We start from the raw sequence: 12,055 nt of genomic DNA, 5'->3' as shown, positions 1-12,055 counted from the left end.
GTTGCAGCCGTCATTGTTGTTTGGCGGGTCTGGGCTGGGGATTCGAACCCGCCACCTTAGGTGTACATGGCTGGCGCCTTAGCGGGTTGAGCTATAGGCGCCGAGCCTGTTTCCCTGTTTCTAATAGCACCACATTTTGTCTTCTCTTAACCCTCTCTACTTAGCTTAGTTGAAGTGACTCAACCTCTACTCACGTTCTTTTATTTTTTTTAATTTCAGATGGTAGGGTACAATCAGGTTACATGTTTGTGTTAGGTAAACTCCAGGTTGTTGAGCCCTTCATCCAGGTGTGCCACATACCCTTAAATTGTGCCTATTAGGTGAGAACTTACTAATCCTCTTCCCACTCACATTCTTCTTATACTTTTCAGTGGAGTATTACTCAAATGTAGAATAGGGTCAGTAATGGGTTTTATTAAAATTAAAGAGCACTAGCATATGCCTAGCTTTCACTGGATGGGAAGAATCTTGATATTAACCTGCTTGGCAAAATTCTGAAGCTGGGCTATAGAAAGGAGCACCAAAAACTCACCTTCTGAAACCTTACCCCCCTGTTGCTCCATTGGTTCACAGGGATAACTTGACTAGCTCACTAACTAGACAGGAAACAGTCTAATCCACCTTGCTGCCCTCTTCCTTTAATAGGTTGAGTCTCCTTCTCAGATGGATGTTGAATTGGTGAGTGGGTCTCCTGTGACCCTCTCACCCCAGCCTCGATGTGTGAGGTCTGGTTGCGAGAACCCTCCAGTTGTGAGCAAGGACTGGGACAATGAGTACTGCAGCAATGAGTGTGTGGTGAAGCACTGCAGGTGAGCTTATCATTCCCCTTCTTATAATGCAGGTTTTGCTAAATTAATTGGTTGGAAACTGGCATCCTTGAGGATATAATCATTGTTACCTTACCTTAGATACTATAGGTTACTGTTTTTGTGTGTGTGTATATAGTCTGATCAAAGGAACTACTAGACTACATTTATTTCCTCCCTAGCTAATGACATAATTAGCAATTCACACTTGTCAGTTCACTTTTCACTGTGATTATTAGCTTTCTAATCCTTAGTGCAAATCAGATCACTTACAGAATGAAAACTTGGAGAGGAATGGAAAAGTGAAAAGTAGCACAGTAAGGTGCTAGGGGGTTGGGGTTGAGGAGGTCAGGGAGAAATCCTGGAGTTTACCCTTCTCTCCAGATTCTCCTGGAAACTGCCATTATCCATGAAACAAGGCATTTCTATTTCCTATCTCAGATCCTCTTCAGTAGATTGGCATTGCTTCTACTTCTGACTTTTAGACCTATTGTTCCTATATTCCTAAGATAATGCTGACTCACCTTGCTGCTACAGGAAATCTTACTTGTTTAAGAGAAGTTAAAAATAATTTTTCTAGGCTATAATTCTTTTCTATTCATGTGTAATTCTATTTGTGTATGTCTTTTTCTTTCCTAGGGATGTATTCCTGGCCTGGGTAGCCTCTAGAAATTCAAACACCGTGGTGTTTGTGAAATAGTCCTTCATGTTCTTCAAGCCAGTGAAGATTTATTTTCTGGGAACATGTCCAAGAGCCTTTTTCTGAAACACAAGCTTGGCTTCTGGCAGTGCCTGATCTCAACCCAGGATGGCCCTTCATACTTTCCCCCTTTTTCTCCCTTCAGCAAAGGCTATGTAGCAGAGCCGTTGAGTTTGCTGTAATCTGGAATTGCTTATTCTCCTTTTAACTACAAGCAGAAATACCACGGGTAATAGCAAAGGAAAGAGTGAAGGGAATATGGACAAGCAAAACTTAATGATGGTAGGGATGGTGGTGGTTTGAGGAAATTTACTGGTATAATTATCATAGGACTTGCCTAAAATACTAAGGTGAGAGAGTACTTAGCTTTGAGCCTAGTGCCACTGTGTACATCCATTTTTAAAGGGTAAGAGATTACATTAAAGATTCCCTCTTAAAACAGGGAACTACTGTTAGCACATCAACACGCTGTTTTGAGAACAAAGGTTTTCAACAGTAGGCCCTCTGGGCTACAGGGAAAATGACATCATCCTGGAGATTATTTATTTCTCTCTGTAGTCAAATCCTTATCTAAGTTTTATCACAGTTTATAAGACGTGGAGCTCTATATCTATCCTTAAATATATATAAGAGGTTTCACTGAAGTCTAAAGAAGTTGTGTTTACTTGTGTTTGATGAAATATCTTTAAAAGACAGACCAGAGATGTTTTCACTTACATTAATATATAGGCTAATTTTCTTCATACCCTAGGCACCTATTTAACCTAAGATGTGTTTATAAGAGTTTTCTTGGAAATAAGGTAAAAAAAATAGACTAGCAAAACCACATAGTTGTAAAGAATAACAAAAGTTTAGAGTATAGTAGTCTTAGTGGTGATAACTTTAAATGAAATTCAAATTCTTACCTTGAGAAACAACTATCCTAAAGAACCCCCTTCTTAACCAACCACATTCATACAGTACTAATTGCTAATCACTTTTGAACCTTTGTAGTCTAGCATTTTAATGCTTTTCATGCATTCATTTAGTTTGAGCCCTCACAACAACCCAATGAGGTAACATTTCCATTTTACCTATAAGAAATCACACACTATTAAGTGGCAGAGCCAGAATTTGACCTTGAAATCCCAACTACAATACAAATGTTTATTTAAATAAAGAAAACTATTGTAAAAATATTACTCTTCAAGTTTATCCTGCAGACAGCCATGGCTACAGATGCTTAGCTTGGTATGGGAGTGACTATAAATTCTTAGGTTTAGAGATGATACCATCTGGATACCTTTGCTTGAACCGTGCAACCACATCTGGGTCTAACAGGTGGATCCCATCCAGTTGGTTTCCAAGGGTGATCCTGAAACAACAAGAAAAGAAGGGGCAAATCAGAAATCCTGGAATTAAAGAACTTAACAGTATTAAAATATACACTGTTTTTGTTAGGATTGCCTATCTTCTCATCAAATATTCATGCCAATTCTTAAAAAGTACAGTATGTGATAGTTTGGTCCAAAATTGGCAGAGATTCTGGTATTAAAACAGGCTGGACCTGTATTATGTAAGGGTTAGTAACTGAAGCCTAGCCAGACCTACTTCACAGCCTTGCTATAATCAGTATTCTTGGAACAATGGTGAAAGACATTAAAATTATTAACAGATTAAAAAGATATTTTGTAACTACTGGGGGGAAGATATATTATATTCCATTAAATGGCTAAAGATCTTTAATTTTTTTTTTTGAGATAGAGTCTCACTATGTTGCCCTTGGTAGAGTACTGTGGCATCACAGCTCACAGATACCTCAAACTCTAGGGTTTAAGTGATTCTCTTGCTTCAGCCTCCCAAGTAGCTGGGACTACAGGTGTCTGCCACAATGCCTGGCTATTTTTCTGTTGCAGTTGTCGTTGTTTAGCAGGCCCCCACCTGCCTTGGTGTACTTGGCCAGCGCCCTAACCACTGTGCATAGGCACTGAGCCAAGATCCTTAATTTATTAAGAGTAGAGACCACAGGGCTGGGTGCGGTGACTCATACCTATAATCCTAGCACTCTGGGAGGCTGAGGTAGGTGGACTACTTGAGTTCATGAGTTTGAGACCAGCCTGACCAAAAGCAAGATCTTGTCTCTACTAAAAACAGAAATACTGGGCTCAGCGCCTGTAACTCAGCAGCTAGGCTGCCAGCCACATACACCAGAGCTGGCAGGTTTGAACTCAGCCCAGGCCTGCCAAACAATAATGACAACTTACAAGCAAAAAATAGCCAGGCATTGTGGCGGGCACCTGTAGTCCCAGCTACTTGGAGGCTGAGGCAAGAGAATCATCACTTAAGCCCAGGAGTATGAGGTTGCTGTGAGCTGTGACACTATGGCACTCTACTAAGGGTGACATAGTGAGACTCTTGTCTCAAAAAAAAAAAAAGAGTAGAGACCATAAAGAGCAGTGTTTTGAATCCTAGAACCTGTTGGAAGTCCAGTGAATGTTGGAGAGTCCTATAAAACAGTTTAAATACAAGCTTAAGTTATGACTCCTCTAAAGCTCATTTACAGACTGGAAGAATGTGAGGAGTAGCTCTCCTAACTTCTGACCTTGACCATAAGACAGTTTTGCCCCAGGAACTAGCTTGTTCTCTAGTCACCTTACCAGTTGGGTTGCACATTGTGTGGTCGTCCAAATAACTCAATCTTGCGTGTGCCAGGGGATAGTCTCTCAATCATGCCATAGATTTCATCTGGTTTATGACTGGTAGAACGAACCTAGGAAACAAAAACTAGCTACTTTTAAAGTTACCCGAGATTATAATACTACCCATTTTCTATTACATTTATAATCTAAATGAGAAAAACTTAGAATGAGGATACACCTGACATGGATAATTGATTATCAATGAAAATGTGGAGGCTTTGGATACCTGGGGAGGCACATACCTCAGCTACGATCACATCACAGTCCAGACCCTGGTTGAAGCCTTGGGGATTTCCTTTGACGCCAACCTGCACACCATAAAAGAGAGATTACCTTATGAAACCACAGCTTTTGAACCTTTTCTCAATAAATCAAATAATCCCCCTTTATGCTCTGTTACTGAATTACGCCCCACAGCTGCTCACCAAGCAATGTTCCTTCCCATGGTTCAACCAGTGACCTGTACGGCCTGTCCGAATGATGCGTTGCAGTTGATTTGTCTTCACCCAGATAATTTCATCTACCCGTTCATAACTGTGACCATAAGAAAGAAGAACTGGAGCTTTAACTAGGCTTTTGTTGTTTGGGGACAGTACCATCCACAAAGGCAAGGAATCACAGGGAAGACTCTGGGGAAAGGGAACACCTACCACAAAAAATATTTATTTCCCTCAAAAAAAAAAAAAAAGCAACATACTGCTACTTACCCCCAGAGGTTTAGACATTCTCTGCCTAATTCCATGGCCCTAGAAAGAAAGACAACTACTTGTATATTCATATTTTTTCCCTATAAAATATTTGATGTGTCATAAACAGTAGAAACACTTTCAGTTCAGTGAACATTTACATGTAAAAAACCATTAAAGCAAGAGTAGATCTAAGAATGGAAAAGAAAACATCTATTCTCAATGACCTTAACATTCTTGAACAAATGTAAAGATAAATATAATTCAAGGTATCAATTGTGTTATAAACAGGCATTAGGGTTCAGTAGGGGGAAAGGCTGAATCAGTCATACATTTAAAGACAAGGCTAGGAAAACCCAGTTTTTTTTTTTTTTTTTTGAGACAGTTTTTGTCGCCCTTGGTAGAGTGCTATGGTGTCACAGTTCACAGCAACCTCCAACTCTTTTGGAGCAATTCTCTTGCCTCAGAGTCCCGAGTACCTGGGACTACAGGCACCTGCCATTAACGCCCGGCTATTTTTGATTGCAGTTGCCACTGCTGCTTTAGCTGGCTGGCGCCAGGTTTGAACCCACCACCCTTGGCATATGGGGCCAGCGCCCTACCCGCTGAGCCACAGGTGCTGCCCCGAAAACCCAGGATTTTATCTCCCACCCAATACTCTTTCTGTATCTGCCCAAACCTACGTATCTTTGAAATGTATTACCTGCCTGTGACCCAGAGGAAGAGAAAGCCATCATCCTGCAGTACTGGTATGTTGAGCCTGCGCATCTCATCATCTGTCAGGGTCCCATAGGGCAGCTCCATATGAATGTCCCAAGGTGGGTCAGCCATCACAACTGCAAACTTGCCCAAGATACTGACGTCCAGGTAACGGATATCACAACAGATCCACTGCGTAAGGTGGTATTTGGTCATCTTCCCTTCCTTCACTCTCAGATTCATGGCCCCAGTCCCTCTGTTGCATCTGATTTTCCTGTTCCCTTATAAGCACACCTATCCCACTCCATTCCCAATCAGCAAAACAGATTGCTGAATTTTACCCTGCTTTCCTACATGTATGGCTTCCCTACGCAAACTTAAGTCCATGTGTTGAATTGAGTTTTCTGAGCAGACAGGTACCTGAGGGGGGAAGAGTCGATCTGCACTGGAGTCACCTCCAACACTCTGTGTAAGAGCAAGCTCCTGGCTTGGGGTATGGTCTTTGCTGCCAGAAGCCTCAGAATCCATGCAAGCATCAATTTCATAGTGAACATATTTGCAGGTATCCATGTGGAAACATGTGTTAAGGAAAGAGCAGTCACCTAAAGATTCATCGGTGTGTTTATTGATAATTCGTCTGGGGAAATAAAGGAGAATCAGAATCAAGATGGTGTTCAAGAGGTAGACCTTACAGTTCAAGTTCCAAATGTTTAAGCTTCCTCTAAGAGTTTCAAGGGAAGAGAAGTGGATGACATAGAAATCCATAATTCACACTGAGGAATAATTATAATTTCTCTCTGAGCAAAGACTTGGTTTCTTCTCTTACCACAGGCAGGCAAGCAGTACAGGAAGGATTTGGTTGGTTAGAAAATAAAATACTGACCTAAGAGTTCAGGTTACTATTTCTCCTAAGATCATCTTCCTTCCAGAGAACTTTAGCTTTTTCATTGTGGCTTAAAGATAGATGCCTTACTATTCCAAGAAGAAGGGAGCATTTTAAGAAATCTCACAGCTATTTGGGTGTACAGCCTATATTCCTTCCCACACAATTCCACTTTTATAAGTACACCTTCAGTGTCTAGAGCAGTGGTTCTCAAACTTCCTAATGCCGCAGCCCTTCAATACAAGTTCCTGTGGGTTGTGACCCACAGGTTGAGAACCGCTGGTCTAGAGGACTTAAACAAATCACGAACTTAAGAATAGGATTATAGCCAGAACTCCAATGACTAGAAGGAATGTGCTGAAAGGGAATGACTGTTTCTGGGAAACCCATCCCACGTCATTCCCTCCCAAGAGACCTGAAGTGCAGCTTGCGACAAGGTCGATCAGCATCACTGGCTTTCATGCACTCCTCCTTGGTTCCATAGTCACAGAATTCTTGCACTTGGGCTCGACCTCGTGAACGAAACTTTTCAACAATGGATTGCTCCTTAGCTGTTGTTGTATTTAATAGTTCTAGAATCTCCTGGCTGACCTGTGACAGAAGCAGCCTTGGATTTAAAAGGTTTGTAGATCAAATGAGTTGTTTTTTTTTTTTTTTTTTTGTGAGACAGTTTTTGTTGCCCTGGGTAGAGTGACGTGGCATCACAGCTCACAGCAACCTCCAACTCCTGGGCTGAAGCGAGTCTCCTGCCTCCGCCTCCCAAGTAGCTGGGACCACAGGCGCCCGCCACAACGCCCAGCTATTTTTTGGTTGCAGCCATCATTGTTGTTTGGTGGACCTGGGCTGGATTTGAACCCGCCACCTTAGGTGTATGTGGCTGGTGCCTTAGCCACTTGAGCCACAGGCGCTGAGCCAATCAAATGAGTCTTAAACTACCTCTGCAAATTCTATTTGACAGCAGTGTCTTATAAACGGAGAAGTCAGCTAACTTAAGATATTTGGAACCTCAGGATAAGAAATTTGTCAGGGATTCAGTCCTTCCTTGCAAATCTATATTTAGAATGAAATTAAAATGCAAGAGGCTTGGTTTCTGCTGCTAAGCATTAAGCTAATCTTCCCTCCTCAGGAAAACATTTCTTCTGACAAAAACCACTTTTATTTACTGGGTACTGAGCCAAGGTACAGTAATTACTATTCAGCTCACAAGACTATTCAACAATTCTATTATGTGAGGGAGAGTACTATGGTTATCCTCACATTACAGATGGGATGACTAAGGCTCAAGAGAAGTTAATCAACTTGTTCAAACTCACAGAGGTAGAGGTAGCAAATGGATGAGAACTGTGTTAGTATAATATACTCAGAACCAAACTGCATTGTTTAATCATAAATTTCCATAATTACTGGTCTATAAGGCTATCTTCTAGTATTCCTATATATTTATGTCACTGTATTTCTATATTTGGATTCTTCTTCTCTTGATCTGAAGACTTTTCCAGATTCAATGACAGATTCTCAAAATTGGGGTTTTTTTTAAAATTAGCATAATTGACATTTTGGGTCAATTCGTTCCTTCAATTCCTGGTTGTGGGGGGATATCCTGCTATCATAGGATGTTTAGCAACATCCCTGGCCTCTATGCACTAGATGCCAGTAGCATTCCCCATCTTGTGACAAGAAAGAGGTTTCCAGACATAGCCAGGTGTTCTGGGAAAGGGGAGGGGGTGGGAAGACCATCCTTACAGAACCACTGCTTTAAATTCTCCAAGAATTACTCGTTGCCCTAAGGGTAAATCCCTATGAATAAAACCTATATCTAAGAGGACACTGTGTACAGTATTTCTATATGACACCTACCTTTTTGCTCTGTTGTTCCTTAGTGGACTGTTGGTTCAGTAGGCTCTCTATCTCCAGATCGACATCTGAAGCAGCATGTTTCCTTGATTTCTTGGCTGGCTCCTTGGCTGGTTCTGATACTAAAGAGGCCAGACCAGAGGCTGAAGAGCTAGCAAAGGCAGCTACTGTAGTTGAGTCCTGTTCGGCACGCCGCTTCTGCCCTACAATTGTCCCTGCTACCTCCCCAGAGCCCTTCTTTTCTGCCACAGCACCCATCATAGCAGAAAGCTTGGAATGGTCAGCATAAGTCACAAGAGTGGGATGTGCATCATCTTGTAGGAGGCCTCGCTTTACCTCAATCAACTCCTGAGCTGCAAACTTCTGTAGGAGGCTTTCCACCCCATCTTGAGTGGCAGGGGCATCTGGCTGGAGGAGGAAGATAGGAGAGGACAATAAGACATTGATCATGAATTGAAAATAAGTGGGAGACCTTAACGTTATCAGGTCATTACCGTGGAGATGGCAAGACGAATGGACACAGCATCAGTGGGCAATGTTAAGGCCAGATCAGAGAGGTGGTGCAGCAACTTCTTCTCTAACTCAGGGTCTGTAGCTAATTCAGGAACTGCTGAAGCTGTACTAGGCTTAGGGCCACCAGAAGTGGGGACAGTAGGCACTGGGCTGTCACTACGGAAGGTTGGGGATAGTGCTGCCTCTGGATTCCGTAAATCTAATAATAAAGAGAAGTGAAAATGAAAAAGGGCAACAACTGTCAGCCTACACATTCTTCAGAAGCATTCCCAATACACAGATCTTTTCTTTCTTTCTTTTTTTTTTTTTTTGAGACAGTCTCAATTTGTCGCCCTTGGTAGAGTGCTGTAGCGTCAAAACTCACAGCAACCTCCAGTTCTTGGGCTTAGGTGATTCTCTTGCCTCAGCCTTCTGAGTAGCTGGGACTACAGGCACTCGCCACAACACACAGCTATTTTTTGTTGCAGTTTGGCCAGGGCCAGGTTCGAACCCACCACCTTAGTATATGGGGCCGGTGCCCTACTCACTGAGCCACAGGCACTGCCCCAGATCTTTTACTCCATATAGGAAATTCTTTGGGGCCAACTTTAGTACCTTATTATCTTTCCTAAATCAACCTTAAGCATTCACTGGTTTGCCAAGATAATCCTAGACTTTCTAGGAACCACCTACTCTTTCTCTATTGGGTGAAAGGTGTTTTCCTAATTCCTTGTCCTTGCTATGCTGCAAAGCAAGTAAATTAGCAGATACAGTCTCACTTGGTCACCCTTGGTAGAGTGCCATTGCATCATGCCGTTGCATGAGCTAACAGCAACCTCAAACTCTGGGGTTCAAATGATCCTCTTGCCTCAGCCTCTCAAGTAGCTGGGACTACAGGCGTCCACCACAACACCCAGCTATTTTTTTAGAGACTGGTCACACTCTGGCTCAGGCTGGTCTCAAACCTGTGAGCTCAGGCAATCCACCCACCTTGGCCTCCCAAGTGCTGGGATTAAGGCGTGAACCACTACACTTGGCCCTAGCACAGTAAACTTAAATTTCCCAATCACCTCTGTTCTCTCACGCTAAATGTTATACCCAACCTACATTTTAATAGCAGCCAGAAATATTTCCCACAACCTAAGTTGGGATCAGATTAACTTTTTCAGACATGTAATTTGAATTTTTTTTTTTTTTTTTCAGACGGAGCCTCAAGCTATCCCCCTGGGTAGAGTGCCATGGCATCACGCTCACAGCAACCTCCAACTCCTGGGCTCAAGCGAGTCTCCTGCCTCAGCCTCCCAAGTAGCTGGGACTACAAGCGCCCGCCACAACGCCCGGCCATTTTTTGGTTGCAGCCATCATTGTTGTTTGGCGGGCCCGGGCTGGGGATTCGAACCCGCCACCTTAGGTGCATGTGGCTGGCGCCTTAGCAGCTTGAGCCACAGGCGCTGAGCCGAATTTTTTTTTTCTTGAGACATTGTCCCACTCTGTTGCCCAGGCCACAGTGCCGTGGCAACAGCCTAGTTCACAGCAACCTCAAAACTCCTGGGTTCAAGTAATCTTCCTGCCTCAGCCTTCTAAATAGCTGGGACTACAGGTATACCACAATGCCAGATAATTTTTTCTATTTTTAGCAAAGATGAAATCTCTTTTTTGCTCAGGCTGGTGTCTCAACTCCTGAGCTCAAGTGATCTTCCCACCTTGGCATCCCAGAGTGTTAAGATTACACCATGAGCCACCACATCTTGTAATCTGAATTTTAATGACTCAAAGACACTGGTCATCAGAGAGTGTACAGATGGCAATGTTAGACGAAGAATGATGTGACCTGAACCACTCATCCACACAAAAATCTTATACTTTGATGAAGCCCTAGTTACCAAATGGTTATTTTCTCACTGTGTATTGTTATAATCTACTATTAATTCACAAGGTGGGTAGCCATCTTACCCTTAGTAAGATTCAAAAAGTTCACATTAGCTGGGCAAGGTGGCTCACACCTGTAATCCCAACACTTGGGAGGCCAAGGTGAGTGGACTGCCTGAGCTCATAGGTTTGAGATCAGCTTAAGTCAGAACGAGACCCCATCTCTAGAACAAATAGGTGAGCATTGTGGCAGGTGCCTGTAGTCCCAGCTACTTGGGAGGCTGAGGCAAGGGGCTAAGGCAGGAGAATCACTTAAGCCTAGGAGTTTGAGATTGCTGTGAGCTATGATGCTACAGCACTCTACCAAGGGGTACAAAGTGAGACTCTGTCTCAATAAATAAATAAATGGGGCAGCGCCTATGGCTCAGTGAGCAGGGCTCCAGCCCCATATACTGAGGATGGTGGGTTCAAATCCGGCCCTGGCCAAACTGCAATAAAAAAATAGCCAGGTGTTGCGGTGGGCACCTGTAGTCCTAGCTACTCGGGCAGCTGAGGCAAGAGAATCACCTAGGTCCAAGAGCTGGAGGTTGCTGTGAGCTGTGACGCCACAGCACTGTTCCTGAGGGAGACAAAGTGAGATTCTGTCTCTAAAAGAAAAAAATAAAATAATAAAATAAAAAAGTTTACATTAGAACAAAATGCTACCTTTGAGAAAGCTTAATGTGATTTACTTAAAGTACACATGAAATATTAAATAGGACCTGAACTGAAATTGTTTGAAAAAACTGTCTTCACCTTGCTTACTTATCCTTCCTTTCCGTTTTGCTGAATCTTAGACTAGAACTTAGCCAGCTGAAGTAATAATAGTTCTTTGTCAAAGAGGTGTGTCATACACAAGGGTCATGAAGCACTTTAAAGGTCTGACTGAAAAAAAATTAGAGAGTAACTAACCTAAGTTAAAAATATGTAAGAAATCTAAGTGACAATTACTATTTAACTTACTTGGAAGACTATAAAGAAAATTTTTGCATTGAACAGAACTGGAGTGATGGGACTAGGCAAGGTGGCTCACACCTGTAATCCTAGCACTCTGGGAGGTCGAGGTGGGTGGATTGCCTGAGCCCTTGAGTTGAAGCCCAGCCTGAGCCAGTGAGACCTTGTCTCTAAAAAAAAAGAAAGAAAGAAAGACCAGTGCAGCGGCTCACACCTGTAATCCTAGCACTTTGGGAGCCAAGGCCCATAGACTGCCTGAGCTCACAGGCTCGAGACCAGCCTGAACAAAAACAAGACCCCTCTCTAAAGATAGCTGGGCGTTGTGATGGGAGCCTGTAGTCCCAGCTACTCTACCAAGAGTAATAAAGTGAGGCTCTGTCTCAAAAAAAAAAAAA

At 42.8% G+C, this 12,055-nt stretch overlaps 2 protein-coding genes across 3 annotated transcripts in view; one reads left to right on the top strand and one right to left on the bottom strand.

Moving 5' to 3' along the window:
- The window catches only part of TOX4 (TOX high mobility group box family member 4), a 20,278-nt gene extending 18,128 nt beyond the window's left edge, over window positions 1-2,150 (top strand). Inside the window, exons 8-9 of the mRNA XM_003803035.3 lie at window positions 646-809; window positions 1,446-2,150. Coding sequence (XP_003803083.1) covers window positions 646-809; window positions 1,446-1,506 — 225 coding nt within the window. The 3' untranslated portion in view covers window positions 1,507-2,150. The remainder of the gene's footprint in view (window positions 1-645; window positions 810-1,445) is intronic.
- A 481-nt stretch (window positions 2,151-2,631) lies between these two features.
- Window positions 2,632-12,055, bottom strand: part of METTL3 (methyltransferase like 3) — a 15,363-nt gene continuing 5,939 nt past the window's right edge. The window contains exons 2-11 of one of the 2 annotated variants that reach the window (XM_003803034.3): window positions 8,801-9,018; window positions 8,310-8,714; window positions 6,868-7,043; window positions 5,990-6,206; window positions 5,574-5,761; window positions 4,892-4,930; window positions 4,610-4,718; window positions 4,427-4,492; window positions 4,143-4,255; window positions 2,632-2,860 (exon numbers count right to left, since the gene is read on the bottom strand). In XM_003803034.3, the coding sequence (XP_003803082.1) occupies window positions 2,749-2,860; window positions 4,143-4,255; window positions 4,427-4,492; window positions 4,610-4,718; window positions 4,892-4,930; window positions 5,574-5,761; window positions 5,990-6,206; window positions 6,868-7,043; window positions 8,310-8,714; window positions 8,801-9,018 (1,643 nt within the window). In that variant the 3' untranslated portion in view covers window positions 2,632-2,748. The remainder of the gene's footprint in view (window positions 2,861-4,142; window positions 4,256-4,426; window positions 4,493-4,609; window positions 4,719-4,891; window positions 4,931-5,573; window positions 5,762-5,989; window positions 6,207-6,867; window positions 7,044-8,309; window positions 8,715-8,800; window positions 9,019-12,055) is intronic. The other variant, XM_023508797.1, reaches the window with a different exon arrangement.

The sequence above is a fragment of the Otolemur garnettii genome, unplaced genomic scaffold, assembly GCF_000181295.1.
Source record: "Otolemur garnettii isolate 467f Iridium unplaced genomic scaffold, OtoGar3 scaffold00276, whole genome shotgun sequence".
NCBI lineage: Eukaryota > Metazoa > Chordata > Mammalia > Primates > Galagidae > Otolemur > Otolemur garnettii.
The sequence above is the reverse complement of the archived record's forward strand: the minus strand, read 5'-3'. Positions and strand labels throughout refer to the sequence as shown.